This window comes from Lactuca serriola, chromosome 4 (genome assembly GCF_051521515.1).
Source record: "Lactuca serriola cultivar US96UC23 chromosome 4, Lser_US96UC23_V15, whole genome shotgun sequence".
NCBI classification, from domain to species: Eukaryota; Viridiplantae; Streptophyta; class Magnoliopsida; order Asterales; family Asteraceae; genus Lactuca; species Lactuca serriola.
In genome coordinates this window covers 292,504,716-292,521,131 of record NC_136411.1, presented here as the reverse complement: position 1 = coordinate 292,521,131, position 16,416 = coordinate 292,504,716, and the positions used below count along the sequence as shown (strand labels likewise).

The 16,416-nt window shown below is 30.4% G+C and overlaps 1 protein-coding gene and 1 long non-coding RNA gene across 2 annotated transcripts; both read right to left on the bottom strand.

Annotated features, from left to right (window-relative positions):
• Positions 1 to 7,539: 7,539 nt before the first annotated feature.
• On the bottom strand, positions 7,540 to 9,006 carry LOC145097151 (uncharacterized). The gene is made up of 2 exons (XR_013704262.1): positions 8,681 to 9,006; positions 7,540 to 7,908 (listed from the first exon to the last, which is right to left on the bottom strand). It is a non-coding gene; the product is annotated as an uncharacterized LOC145097151 (long non-coding RNA).
• Positions 9,007 to 10,987: 1,981 nt separating this feature from the next.
• On the bottom strand, positions 10,988 to 15,028 carry LOC145097150 (protein HEAT INTOLERANT 4-like). Its single transcript, XM_079034667.1, has 14 exons — positions 14,603 to 15,028; positions 14,195 to 14,233; positions 14,068 to 14,121; positions 13,880 to 13,943; positions 13,715 to 13,773; positions 13,474 to 13,598; positions 13,318 to 13,377; positions 13,158 to 13,216; positions 12,817 to 12,896; positions 12,674 to 12,712; positions 12,258 to 12,320; positions 12,049 to 12,096; positions 11,817 to 11,945; positions 10,988 to 11,215 (listed from the first exon to the last, which is right to left on the bottom strand). The coding sequence occupies exons 1-14, from the start codon at positions 14,795 to 14,797 to the stop codon at positions 11,168 to 11,170; spliced, it is 1,062 nt and encodes a 353-aa protein (XP_078890793.1). The 5' UTR covers positions 14,798 to 15,028; the 3' UTR covers positions 10,988 to 11,167.
• Positions 15,029 to 16,416: the final 1,388 nt, after the last annotated feature.

Here is a 16,416-nt window from a genome sequence, read left to right as displayed (position 1 = left end):
AATCTTACTTATTATATTTTATTAAACTTGTGTAGATGTTATTGGACAAATTTTCTCATTTCAGGCACTTAACATCAAATCCTAACCCATCCAAACATTACATAAAGATGAATATTAGCAACCTACAATTAGATTATATTTCTTTTATTTATTTATTATTTTTAATCACATTGTTTCAGTACTAACTAATTTCATTTTTGATTTAGGTCTGTACACATGAAGGTCACTATATTTGGACTTCAAGCATACCGGATGTCACTTCACTGTACCTCAAAACCAACCCCACGGTTACTTGTGTTAAATAATTTTATTCCAATCCTCCTTAATAAATGAAGGTTTTTTGCCACATGTCAACCTCTCATTAATTTTGACACTTGTTATTTTGTGGTATTTTTGAAATAAATATTATTCACTTGTCAATTTTTGGTTTATTTCAATTTTTAAAATTAAAGTCATATATTTATATATGTAAAATATTAAATATCCCCCTTAATAAATGAAGGTTTTTTTGCCACATGTCAACCTCTCATTAATTTTGACACTTGTCATTTTGTGGTATTTTTGAAATAAATATTATCCACTTGTCAATTTTTGGTTTATTTCAATTTTTAAAATTAAAGTCATATATTTATATATGTAAAGTATTAAATATGATATATATATATATATATATATATATATATATATATATATGATATTAAATTGCAATAAATATGTATCTTCTTTATATTAAAGTTATACATTAAAAAATATTTTATGTTTACACTTTAATGTTTAATCTTTTTTTTTAAATCAACCTGTGTAATACACGGGTTTCACACCTAGTCACTTATATAAAACAAGTAACTGTGGGGTTAGTTTTGAGGTATTGTGATATCTGGTATGCTTGAGTTCCATATATAGTGACCTTTAGGTGTACAGACAAAAATAGAGAACGAAATTAGTTAGTTCGGAAAAAATGTGCTTACAAATAATAAATAAATAAATAAAAAATATAATCTAACTGTAAGTTGCTAATATTCATCTTTTTGTAATGTTTGGATGGGTTAGGATTTGTTGTTTCAAGTGCCTGAAATGAGAAAATTTGTCTAATAACAGCTACACAAGTTTAATAAAATATAATAAGTAAGATTAAGTTAAATACTAACATGTATAATAAATTAAATAAGTTATAAAAGTGATTGGAATAAAATTAAATAACTAACCAAAGAATGAGTCTCTTGGGCATGTTTGTTTGAATAGAAATAAAATAAACAAACACAAATCCATTCACCAGACCTGAAAAATCCACATATTTTTTTGTAGAATAGCTTTCCAATTCAAAGTTATGGTTTGGTTATTACCCGTAGCACTAAAACCATTATTCACAGCCGCCACGTTGGGTTTTATAATAATATAAGTTTGACATTCCTTTAAAAGATCACCAAATCTGGAAATTTTTTGATTGAAAGCACGAGAATGTTTTTTTGTACCCTCTTAAATCAAATATATAACAATTGTATTATTTGCTTGAAACATATGTAATATTGAATGAGATATTAAAAAGATACTACAACAAACCTCCTCATTCATTGATCGTTTCAATTGATAAAATTAAATTATTCTTTATAAAGTTTCACATGTTTACCACTCGCACTTTGATATGTGAATCATAATCAATGTGTTCAATGTTTTTTATGGATGCATCGTTTTGTCAATGTGGATAAAAATAATAATAATAAGTAAAGGTATAAAATCTCATATGAAAGTCAAAGATGGGTGTAATTTTAAGTAGGATCCTATTTTCCAAATTATTAAACCGAAACTCGAAATTTTATTTCTTTAACAATGGAATATATACTTAACTTTCAATTTCAATATGCTTTCATTGGTTTGCAGGTAGACCTGGCAATGGGGGCAGGCTTGGAGCGAATCGACCTTGATCCAAACCCTTTTAACAAATTTCAAAATCCGATCCAAACCCGCTCCATAACCCGTAGGGTTTTGAATATTCAAACCCATACCCTTATCCACCGAATCAACAGATATCCAAACCCGGCCCGTAACCCGTAGGTTTTTTGAATAATCAAACACATTTTACTTCAATCATAAAATTACATTTATTAAGTAAAACTAAGTATTGATTTAGAAAACACATTATGTACTCGAGGACTTTCTATTGGAATTAAAATCATTATTTTAGTAACTTCTGATTGGTTTTTGATCGTCGATTGCAATGATAGAGAATAGCAATTACAAACTTTCTTCCGGTTGATAAATGACCTTATTGATTTATAAATGAAATTTGTGATTACATGATGAAATATAAATGAAATGAAATCATGACTCTTGGGAGAAGACTGGAAATCTAGAAGTTGAGTACTAGAGACCTATGTAAAAACAATTTAGGCTTTGGCCTTTTTTCTTTGGACTTCTGATTGGAATTTAATGTAAACTTTAGGCAATATAAAATATAAATTTATATTTCTAAAATTTATATGGGGCGGGTTATAAACGGAGCGGATCGGTGATGATCCATACCCGACCCTTTTAATAAAAGGGTTAGCGGGTACGGGTCGTTAACGGGTAAACGGATCAAAAACTATGCTCCAAACCCAAATAATTGTTAAGGGTTTGGATCGGATCATGGTCAAAACCCGCTCTATTGTCAGACCTATTTGCAGGAAATGAATATAGGTAGTAAAGTATACCTTAAAAAACATTGAACATATTGATGATAATTCACATATAAAAGTGTTGGTGGTAAAGATGTGGAACTTTATAAAGAATAATTTAGTTTTATCGATTGAAATGATCCTAATAATGGATGAGGAGGTTTGTTGTAGTATCTTTTTAATATCTCATTCAATATTACATATGTTTCAACCAGTAATATAATTGTTATTTATTTGATTTAACAGGGTATAAAAACGCATTCTTGTGTTTTCAATCAAAAAATTTCCAGATTTGGTGATCTTTTAAAGAATATCAAACATATATCATTATAAAACCCAACATGGCGACTGTGAATAATGGTTTTAGTGATACGGGTAATAAAAAAACCATAACTTTGAATTGGAAACCAATTCTAAAAAAATATGAGGATTTTTCAGGTCCGGCGAATGGATTTTGTGTTTGTTGATTTTAATTCTATTATCGAACAAACATGCCGAAAGACTCATTCTTTGGTTAGTTATTTAATTTTATTCCAATCACTTTTATAAGTTGTGAAATTTATTATACATGTTAGTATTTAACTAAATCTTACTTATTATATTTTATTAAACTTGTGTAGATGTTATTGGACAAATTTTCTCATTTCAGGCACTTAACATCAAATCCTAACCCATCCAAACACTACATAAAGATGAATATTAAGAACCTACAGTTAGATTATATTTCTTTTATTTATTTATTATTTTTAATCACATTGTTTCAATACTAACTAATTTCATTTTTGATTTAGGTCTGTACACATGAAGGTCACTATATTTGGAATTCAAGCATACCGGATGTCACTGTACCTCAAAACCAACCCCACGGTTACTTGTGTTAAATAATTTTATTCCAATTACTTTTATAAAACAAGTAACTATGGGGTTAGATTTGAGGTATTGTGATATCCGGTATGCTTGAGTTCCAAATATAGTGACCTTCAGGTATACAAACCTAAATAAAAAATGAAATTAGTTAGTACAGATAAAATGTGATTACAAATAATAAATAAATATAATCTAACTGTAGATTGCTAATATTCATCTTTATGTAATGATTAAATTGGTTAGGATTTGTTGTTTCAAGTGTCTGAAATGAGAAAATTTGTCCAATAACATCTACACAAATTTAATAAAATATAATAAGTAAGATTAAGTTTAATACTAACATGTATAATAAATTTCACAAGTTATAAAAGTGATTGGAATAAAATTAAATAACTAACCAAAGAATGAGTCTCTTTGGCATGTTTGTTCGACAATAGAATTAAAATCAACAAACACAAATCCATTCACTGGACCTGAAAAATCCAAATATTTTTTTAGAATAAGTTTCCAATTAAAAGTTATGGTTTGTTTATGACCCGTATCACTAAAACAATTATTCATAGTCGCCATGTTGGGTTTTATAATGATATAAGTTTGACATTCCCTTAAAAGATCACCAAATCTGGAAATTTTTTGATTGAAAGCACGAGAATGTTTTATTGTACCCTGTTAAATCAAATAAATAACAATTATATTATTGGTTGAAACATATGTAATATTGAATGAGATATTAAAAAGATAGTACATCAAACCTCCTCATCCATTATGATCATGTCAATTGATAAAACTAAATTATTCTTTATAAAGTTCTACATATTTACCACCCGCACTTTTATATGTGAATCATAATCAATCAGTTCAATGTTTTTTATGGATGCATCGTTTGGTTAATGTGGATAAAAATAATGATGATAACTAAAGGTATAAAATCTCATATGAAAGTCAAACATGGGTGTAATTTTAATTTTTAAGTAGGATCCTATTTTCCAAATTATTAGACTGAAATTCGACATTTTATTTCTTTTAACAATGTAATATACACTTAACTTTCAATTTCAATATGATTTCAATTGTTTGCAGGAAATGAATATAGGTAGTAAAGTATACCCTAAAAAACATTGAACAGAATGATTATGATTCACATATCAAAGTGCGGGTGCTAAAGATGTGAAACTTTATAAAGAATAATTTAGTTTTATCGATTGAAATGATCCTAATGGATGAGGAAGTTTGTTGTAGTATCTTTTTAATATCTCATTCAATATTACATATGTTTCAACCAATAATATAATTGTTATTTATTTGATTTAACAGGATACATAAAAGCATTCTCGTGTTTTCAATCAAAAAATTTACAGATTTGGTGATCTTTTAAAGGGATGTCAAACTTATATCATTATAAACCCAACATGGCGGCTGTGAATAATGGTTTTAGTGATACGGGTCATAAACAAACCATAACTTTGAATTGGAAACCTATTCTAAAAAAATGTGAGGATTTTTCAGGTCCGGCGAATGGATTTTGTGTTTGTTGATTTTAATTCTAGTATCGAACGAACATGCCCAAGAGACTCATTATTTGGTTCGTTATTTAATTTTATTCCAATCACTTTTATAACTTGTGAAATTTATTATACATGTTAGTATTTAACTTAGTATTACTTATTATATTTTATTAAATTTGTGTAGATGTTATTGGACAAATTTTCTCATTTCAGACACTTAACATCAAATCCTAACCCATCCAAACATTACATAAAGATGAATATTAGCAAGCTACAGTTAGATTATATTTCTTTTATTTATTTATTATTTTTAATCACATTGTTTCCGTACAAACGAATTTCATTTTTTATTTAGGTTTGTACAAATGAACATCACTGTATTTGGAACTCAAGCATACCGGATGTCACCGTACCTCAAAACCAACCCCACAGTTACTTGTGTTATTTAATTTTATTCCAATCACTTTTATAAAACAAGTAACTGTGGGGTTAGATTTGAGGCACTTAACTGTACCACCCGCACTTTGATATATGAATCATAATCAATCAGTTCAATGTTTTTTAATTTTATTCTTTATAAAGTTCCTCAAATCTAACTTGTGTAATTAATTATACATGTTAGTATTTAACTTAATCTTACTTGTGTAGATGTTATTGGACAAATTTTCTCATTTCAGGCACTTAACATCAAATCCTAACTCATCCAAGCATTACATAAAGATGAATATTACCAACCTACAGTTAGATTATATTTCTTTTATTCATTTATTATTTTTAATCACATTGTTTCCGTACTAACTAATTTCATTTTTTATTTAGGTCTGTACACATGAAGGTCACTATATTTGGAACTCAAGCATACCAGATGTCACCGTACCTCAAAACCAACCCCAGGGTTACTTGTGTTATTTAATTTTATTCCAATCTTTTTAATAAATAAAGTAACTGTGGGGTTAGTTTTGAGGTATTGTGATATCTGGTATGCTTGAGTTCCAAATATAGTGACCTTTAGGTGTACAGACGAAAATAAAAAACGAAATTAGTTAGTTCGGAAAAAATGTGATTACAAATAATAAATAAATAAATAAAATATATAATCTAGCTGTAGGTTGCTAATATTCATCTTTATGTAATGCTCCGATGGGTTAGGATTTGATGTCTCGAGTGCCTGAAATGAGAAATTTTGTCCAATAACATCTACACAAGTTTAATGAAATACAATAAGTAAGATTAAGTTAAAATACTAACATGTATAATAAATTACACAAGTTATAAAAGTGATTGAAATGAAATTAAATAACTAACCAAAGATTGAGTCTCTTGGGAATGTTCATACGATAATAGAATTAAATTCAACAAACACAAATCTATTCACCGGACATGAAAAATCCTCACATTTTTTTAGAATGGATTTCCAATTCAAAGTTATTGTTTGTTTATGACCCGTATCACTAAAACAATTATTCACAGTCGTCATGTTGTGTTTTATAATGATATAAGTTTGACATTTCTTTAAAAGTTCACCAAATCTGGAAATTTTTTGATTGAAAACACGAGAATGCTTTTTTGTATCCTGTTAAATCAAATAAATAACAATTATATTATTGGTTGAAACATATGAAATATTGAATGATATATTAAAAAGATACTACAACAAACCTCCTCATCCATTAGGATCATTTCAATTGATAAAACTAAATTATTTTTTATAAAGTTCCACATCTTTACCACCCACACTTTGATATGTGAATCATTATAATGTTTTTTATGGATGCATCGTTTGGTCAATGAGGATAAAAATAATGATGATAACTAAAGGTATAAAATCTCATATGAAAGTCAAAGATGGGTGTAATTTTAAGTAGGATCCTATTTTCCAAATTATTAAACTGAAACTCTACATTTTATTTCTTTTAACAATGTAATATACACTTAACTTTCAATTTCAATATGCTTTCAAATGTTTGCAGGAAATGAATATAGGTAGTAAAGTATACCCTAAAAAACATTGATGAGGAGGTTTGTTGTAGAATGATTATGATTCACACATCAAAGTGCGGGTGGTAAAGAATGTGAAACTTTATAAAGAGTAATTTAGTTTTATCGATTGAAATGATCCTAATGGATGAGGAGGTTTGTTGTAGTATCTTTTTAATATCTCATTCAATATTACATATGTTTCAACCAATAATATAATTGTTATTTATTTTATTTAACAGGATACATAAAAGCATTCTCGTGTTTTCAATCAAAAAAATTTCAGATTTGGTGATCTTTTAAAGGAATGTCAACTTATATCATTATAAAACCCAACATGGCGGTTGTTAATAATGGATTTAGTGATACGAGTCATAAACAAACCATAACTTTGAATTGGAAACCTATTCTAAAAAAATGTGAGGATTTTCCAGGTCCGGTGAATGGATTTGTGTTTGTTGATTTTAATTCTATTATCGAACAAACATGCCGAAAGACTCATTCTTTGGTTAGTTATTTAATTTTATTCCAATCACTTTTATAACTTGTGTAATTTATTATACATATTAGTATTCAAACAAGAATTAACATGCTCACGTCACATAATGTTCATACACTTCACTCAATCTAGCATGACCCTAGCTCACATCTCACGCCAAACAAAGAGGAGTCTAGCATACAACATCCTAGATACAATTACACAAAATATTTCAACATCATGGCACAATACTCAATCATCAAAAGGGCACATACATCCTAGAATACTGGGTTCATCCCATTCCATCTAAGATATGGGATACTCCTAACAATGTACTTTTAAAAACCACGAAGTTGGCTCACCTTTGCCAAATATGTTACCAACTCACACTTCAAGTCTTGTGAAGATTGAAGTATCACCCTTTCCACTATTACAATTCAAATAAAAAGGTTATTGGAGTTCTACAATGCCAAAGACGACAAATTCATAACCCACATACATAAATCACCTAACAAGCAAAATTCTCAGTTTTGGACCCAAATCAGCCACCTGTTTAGAGCTATTTTAGCACACTTTGGACCTGTAGAAATTCTGTTTTTATTTCATATTCCAGAATTTCGGACTTTTAGCTTTTAAGAAAGTACTTTTGAAGGTCCAAACGATTTTTCTACAATTTTATATGATTTTTACAAAACTACCTATCAATGCAGCTAAATTCTGACCAGCTGGTGAAAAAGATAGTTTCATCCTCCAACCATGGTCCAAAGCTCATTGTCTTTAAAGGAAAGAAAACATATGATGTTAAAAAGAGAAAACCAACTTGGGTTTGAATTTCTCCCACTAATTCACACATTTGAATATACTTGAAAACTATTTTGAGGATCTTACGAAAGAGTTGAAAACATATTCTTTCACATAAAATCATTAGAATTGAAGATAAAAGAAGTGCGAGTAGCGACACCAAAAGAGAGCATTTGACTTCACCAATCCTACCAACTCCCAATCACCAACACCAACATGTAAAAGCGCGTTTATAGGAGGATTTTGACAGTAAACTAATCAATAAAATACCTCATAAAACCTGGAGTTTGTCCACTCAAGAAATCATAATGAGGAAGTAAAAGAAGTCATGATTATTGATACAAATTGGAATGCAATTGGAAAATAATTATATGAAGAACGAGGAATCAAGGAGTTACCAATATAAGAGGTCGATTCCAACACCCGATTGGAGATTCAATTTTGGTGCTTCCACCCCTTGCCTGCCGATTGAACTCACGTTCGATTCTTTTTTCTTTTTCTTTTTTCCTTCCTTGCTGATCGACAACACACACGAGGGAAACTAGGAGTCGATCGGAACCCTGTAATCTCTCTCGCGCTCTTCTTTGCCTCGTCCTTCTCTATTGCCGATAGTCGCACTTCATAGCCCAAGCAATTGGAATCGGGTTTTTTTTTTTTTTTTTTTTGATCGATCACTGCAGCCCAAGAATAACACGAGGATGGGTGTTAACGCCACAAGTAAAAAACGCACGATTCCTACAATTCTCGTCTACTCATTCGGAGTTATAAATGATTTTTCACAACCACCCCCTATATTTCCTTGATTATATCGCAAGCACCTCTAACCCTAATAACTTGACAATCTAACTTTCTTTTATTGACACTTTAATCCCTCAACATCATTTACACCATCAAATAAATTGTATTTACTGAAAAGACCATTTAATTAAGTTATATACCTTTTAAATATATCTGATCATTCTTTTAGGTATTAAATAACACCCTTTTTATTTAAATTGTTTCGATTTATAATCCTTAAAACCGGAATAGTTTACTCAAAAATAATCATTCGAGTAATGAAAACCAACGTCATTGACGGTAGAATTTTTGGGTCGTTACACTAAGCTTCGTGCTTACAGTTTTGTTTATGGTTTCAGGTATCTCCGGTTCGAAAAGGAAGGGCTCGGCTTGATCACAACGCATACACCCGTGTTTTCTACAATATGTGATCTTTGGGAATGAACTCTGATAAATGTTTTGTATTGAAATGTTTAACTATGTTTTGAAAGAATTACTCTAGTGTTCTGAATATAATAAAAATGAAATTTTACCTTTGATTTTTGGGGTGTTACAAGAAGACTCTAGTGTGATGGTAACTCTCGTCGCGAAGTAAACTTATATAAATAATGATGTGTTAATAGGTTGATTGGTTCCTTCTATTTTGGTAAGCAATGGTATGATTTCCAATTTATGGATAAACCCTTGTATAAAGATTTCGTATACAACCAAAAGCAATAGTAATATGATTCAGTAAATAAATGATTGCTCATAGAACATATGTGCCTAAGAATCGAGAAGGCCTGATAGCTCTCGCATTTGAATGTGACATGTATAGCATATAGAGTGGCTAGCATGAAATATGTTTAAAAATAAATGTTTTATCAATTGTTTGATAACGTACACGTATAAAATTCATGTAGCTCACGAGACATTACTGTCTCACTTATTTTATTTTAAATGTCATGTATTTTATGTTCAGAATTGAAGAAATAGAAGTGATTAGTCCTTAGAAGAGGACCTTATTGTGTGATATGCATGAAGATGACTTTCGGACATTTGGAAGAAGTGAAGCATTGTAGTTACATCACTTCTCTTTGGAGATAGTTTGTACTTATACTTGCTTCATTATGGTTATGTATGATCCAAGATGTAACACCCAGGTTATAAGAAACTTTTAAACTGTTTTTTCTTTTTGAGACCAAATTTAATGTCACAAGTTTTTTATTGAAATGGTTAAATAGCATAAGCTTTTGACAAAAATGACACTATTTCAAGTGTAAAAAAGATAGGGTGTTATATGGCTATTGAATATTCGGCGTAAAATTATAAACGCTAGGAAATTAATATCCCTATGTTTACTACGATTTCAGAGCGGGTTAGTTAGGCAGATGTGATAAAGCATAATATGACTTAAAATGTCTTGATCTAGTTTTAGGTTTTTTGGATTACCGAAATTTGTTTTTTGTCTTTTTAAGATGAGCTTAAAGATTTACATCTGAACTAAGTTAATTGGTTGCTTATACTTTGAAGAAGTTTTGGAGCATTCGAAAGGTAAAAAACATCTATATCCTTTTTGGAAAAAAAAAAAAAAAAAAAAAAAAAAAAAAAAAAAAAAAACTTGGAATCATCTTTATTACCATACTCTTCAAGACCATCAATCGCCTGTCTTTTGTTCCACTTCTCCAATATTGTGTGTCTCTGGATTTCTTGCTTTCTGTCTTTTCTTTCTTTTTTCTTGATAGATGGTGCATTTGTGTTCCAAAATAAGCAAAACCCCAGCATATGCATATAAGCATGTATGTATGTATATACATATAAACACAACTAATAAAAGTTATCAAATGCATCTAATTCCAATAAGAAAAAGGTGAAGGACCAATCCTCTTAAGGTTGTGATTTAACAACCATGTTCAATAAATTTCAACAAATAAGAACAAAATTCCTACAAGTATATAAATGATACACATAACAACCCCTTTTGCTCTATATATCACCCTACCACAAAGAAATCTCTTATGTGTCTTTTCCTTGGACAAAGAAGACCAGTTTCTTAGGCAGCTTCCTGAAGAGTAGGGGTAGGGGGGATAATAGGGTGGGCATCTGTCTTGGCCTCAAGGGTATTCTGGTCAAAGTACTTGATGTGCCTTTCCATAATACCTATTTATGAATGGAGACTGCAACAAAAACACACATGGTTAACAAATATCATTCAATCATTACAAACATAAGCATTACAGGGGCAAATAGGACATTTTGCATTTCAGGTCAAAATCAACATCATATTGTTTCTTTTCAACTTAATGGAACAGAACTAGATAAACACCATTTGATGACCTAAAGGGCAAACACGTCATTTTTGCATTTCAGATCCAACTTAATGGGGCATAAATTGATGACCTAAATCAAGGCTAAATTGGTCTTTTTGCATTGAGGTTCAATATACAGGTGTTTATTTTTCACTTCATCAAGTCCTAACTTTTTTATAAACTTACCCTTTTCTCAATTATTTTTTTAACATTACCTATCCAAACAACATTTTATCTAAACTTACTAAATGTGATTTAACCACATGGTATTTCACATTAAGAACTGCAACATATGACCTAAATGTCTACTATTACCCTTAAATACTAATTCACAGTATATTCAATGACCTTAGACAAGGACAAATGAGTCATTTTCAATTGGATTTCCACAAAGGTCGCATTTTTAAGAAAGAATCTTTGACAGTATGTAAAAAAAATGCATCTTTTTTCAAAAAAAAAAGTAAGAAACCTTGACTTGTGAGACATCAGGGGTGTCAGGTGTGGCTACAGGATAAAATTTATAAAATTTCATCTTCTCATATGCCTCAACTTTCTCTTTACTCAGTGACTCTCGAGCATTCTTCCTCTTTTCCCTTGCCTAAAAGATGTCAAAATTATAAAATTAAACTTAAAAAATAAAACAAAGCTCAAGTATTTAGCATATATATAAAACTAATAAACAATTACTTTCACAGAGTTACCTCACGATTAGCTCTCTTTCCTTCTCGAACCTTTTCCTTCACAAATTCCTATATAAAAATAAATATTATTTTGTTAAATAGAGGGAAAAGAATGAGGACAATATTGTAAAAAGTTAAGAATTAATGAGGAATGCATAGATGTTTCTTTTTTTATTTAATGCAGAAAGAATGACCTTATAATGTAAGTTTGACTAGTCAACTAAATTTACCTTAAAGGCATCCTTCTGATCTTCAGACAGCTCCTCTGCTTTAATGAGGTCATCAGTGAATTCCTACAAAAAAGTTAAAAGTGTTTTAATGATTGTAAGACAACCGAAACTATTTTATTTTTGGCCACAATTATAGAGATTGTAGCTTATTATCAAACCTCAACCTTATGAATAGCAAAAAAATAAACATTTTTTAACTTGTAAAATCAGTTTTGTATACTTTGAAGACGTTAAAACCAACTTTCATTATTTACAGTTAGCATTCACATGATTCTACAAAACAACATTGTTTTACCAAAAATAGAAACAATTGTCAAAAACCATACGTATTTCTATCTGGTTTAGACTCTTTAGAAACATATATGAAAAAGTTAAGAAAGATATAAAAATAAGAAAAAGAAAGAAAGATATCTCACCTCAAGTTCATCCAGCTCCCAATCAAACTCACAGACAACCTATAGAAAGTCAAAATTAAAGCAAATTAGTGACAACCCAAGTCAAAGTTTGTATGAATGGATCATGATATATCATCTGACAAATGCTAAAAATATCAACTTACAGGCTTTGGTTCTATGGGATACATGATATCCACAATAGTGCTCTGTTCAGTCTCATCTTCCTTAAAAGGATGATAAAAGTCTGTAAAAACAAAAACAACTTATTATTATATGTAAATATGATGAATAGTTTTAAATCTAAGAAACTTCTTTTAATATATAATATTGTATGTAATCAAGATTATGATTCCTTTTGAAAAGATGTGTGTTGCGTAAATGAAAATGTGTTGTATTGCAATTTTTCATTCCATCAGAGAAAAGAAGACAGCAACTTTCACTCATTCCAATGGAATTAACCATTCCGACTTCCGATTCCAATTCCAATTCCATCATACATACTTACATGGTAAACAGTATTCAAATTTCTTGACACGTTCCTCTTTCAATTGTGTTAAGCCAGCCCTGTTTGGTTCAAAATCAGAAAGTGAGCAAATAAAACTATTAAAAAAAAACAAAACATGCATGCAACTATCAAAATAGAATTTTTAAATAAGGGATAATACCGTCTTTGTACACAGCTTAGAATATAGATTTGAGATTTAAGCCTTTCAACTGAAGAACCTCTGTAAGAATGAGATTCATGGAAATGTAAACACCAGCAAAAATGAAATAGTAATTGGAAACTATCAAATACTCTTTCATAAAAAGTTAAAATTTACCGTTTTCCCAATGGAATATATGGAACCCAGTCCATTTTCATCTGTTTCATGTCAAGAATTTCTTCACTCTCTCTTTGTACAGAATTAATTCCAATCTTATCAGAAGGTGGAAATGGAGATACAATCTGCTCAATATTTGAAAAAGGTAAATATAATAAATAAAACTAATAACAAGATGTATGCAAAGCTTGAACTATCAACTATGTAAACAAAAAATGGAAAAAAAAAATGTTCCACTTACAGCCACCACTACAGGTATGCAGGTTACTTTAGATTGACCACCAAAAAAGAGCAATTGTGCTGCAGATTACAAAAAAAAAATTACAATATGTCAATATTGAGTCAAAGTTCTAAGCTTTATGTATGAAACAATGAGGTTTAAGAACAAGTTTCATTCACTACTTACGCTCTGTGCAGCTAAAAAGGTAGACTTTCTTCCCATGTAATACACCACCCTCATCAAATGCATCCTGTTGTATGATTTGAAAACCAATTTAAAGCTTGATTAGTTATATTTCTAACAAACTCTTACATTGGCAATAAAACTTTGAGAAACATGGATAACATGTTAACATGAACTACAATGTAACTCACTTCAAGATTTGAGAAATTCCATTTGTATTCAGAAAGCAAGTCAAGCTGGTCCCACTGTCAACAAAATGTAAAATCACAATCACAATGTTAAAGAAACTAATGGATTGATATAAATGGTGACGCATACCTCTGTCCCAACAGGGAAAACCTGCTTCCATAAATCCTCCTGCAAAAACAATAAGTAAACCCTTTTGAAAACTAAAGTAACCATTGAAAAGGCCAATGTACATTAGAGACATACGTAAAAGAGCATAAAAGAAAAGTAGAAGGTAATCTCCGCCGACAGCCAACCAAATTTGCAAACAAATCGCAAAAGTTAACATTCTAACACAAAAATACACACATATTCTCAATAATCGAATGAGATTAATAGGGTTTCGTTTGGAAAAAGAACCCATTAAGGCAATAGCGCATAGATCTTGCATGTGGATCGGTAAATTGATGAATTCGCACTTTGTTTATATATGCACGAAGAAGCAGTGCTTGGTGTGCAATACTTTCCATTAAAACACAATCAGCAAAACAGTTATTTTACCAATTCACGCTGTTCCTCGAAGAACTCTTGTTCTGATTCAGGCTTCGGAACTTTTGAACGCTTTGTTGGTCGAACAATTTTGGTGGGTTCCTTATTATTTTGCTGCTGCTGTTCTTCTATGGTGGTGGTGGCGGCGGCTGCTGCTTCGTCCTTACGGCTGGCCGCAGCAGCCTTTCGCTTAGCTCCCTTCTTCATATGGAATGTGGGGTTTGGAGAACTCGGCGTCAATCGCACGCTAAAAGCTGATACGGTGCAATTTGGACAAAGATGGAGAATTGGAGACACAGATTGGATTTGTGTCAAGATTTTATGGGGTTTTCTAGATATTGTGGATTTGATTTGGGGGAGAAAAGAGGGGCGCGAGGAGTAAAATTTTGTGGGGGGATTGAAATCTTTTGAAAACGTCTTTTGGCGTTTGTTTTTGAACCCTAAATACTTATAATTTCTTTATCCGCCGTTTAAATACACAATTTCTAGGTATAATTTCAAGGAACCTACACCGTCTAAATACTTTCTAACAAAAACAAATTTCAAAAATCAAAATTACCCTTCAGTTTTTACCATTTTAACAAGATGAGTATCTTAGGTATATGATGATATCCATAAGGTAAAAAATTGAACATTAAGTATACTTTAATTAAAATCATTGTTTGAACTTGTCATTATGCAGTAACGGGTACACTCATTGCACTGTGTGGTGGACTAAGGTGGCAGGTAATAAGTCTGTGTACATAGAACACCAAATCTAATGGTGTGTGGGTGTGAGATGAATTTTGACCTTATAAGTGTCATATTATTGACCTTATACGGTACGACCGTCCGTCTGGAGTTGCTAGCTACATCTACGTCTGACGAGATGAATTTTGGCGTTGACGTTAGCACTATCGAACATTACCACGTGTTACAACGGGGTGAATGACTTTAGCACGCGCACCCTATTATGGTGTCGGTGTAATAATAAAGTACAGTGTCTCGAGTTCGGTTATGATTTCATTATGAAATCTCAGCTTTGTTTCGTTACCGTATAGAATCGATATTTGATTTGTACGGGGTTTATGCTCACTTATTCGAGCTGAAAGAAATTGTATTTAGTGGGATAGCTTGTGACTCAAAGCGATAAGTGTCAATAGCAAAAATTAAGTTATATAACACGTAATTAATATCATGACACAACTCGACAAGATTTATTAACTTACATAAAATAAGTTAATTATATAAATCATTTGTTTTTATAAGAAAACACAATATTTACGTGGGAGGAGTTTGCCCCACCGGTTAAGTGTAGATTTTCAAATTAAGTCGGATAATACTTAATTATTGCCACGACACGATTTTACAAAGTTCATAGATTCAAGACTTATGGGTTTTTCATATAAATGATACAAATTATTGTATAATGTTTCAAGAGTAAAGTTGGTTATTTTATGTTCTCACAAAGGGTAACATTTCCTATTTTTATATAATTTGATATTCAAAATCTTTATATAAAAATGCATTTTGATATAAGTTTGAATTACTTATATGTATTTTCCAATTTTTGTACATTTGGATTTGAACAAATGGTATTTATGAATGAGTCATAACACATTTGTATAACTCAATTATTTTATACTCTTAATAGAAAAGCAAATATTTATAAAAGCTGGTCAACCAGCTAAATTTTATCAAACACTTTTTGGGTATAAAAATACTTTGTGTTAAAACCTGTAGAACTCACCAACAATTTTGTTGACGTATTTTAATGCATGTATTCTCAGGTTATTTAGCAGGTCGGAAGTGTTCAACTAGAAGACTCTCTGTTAGTTATATTATAT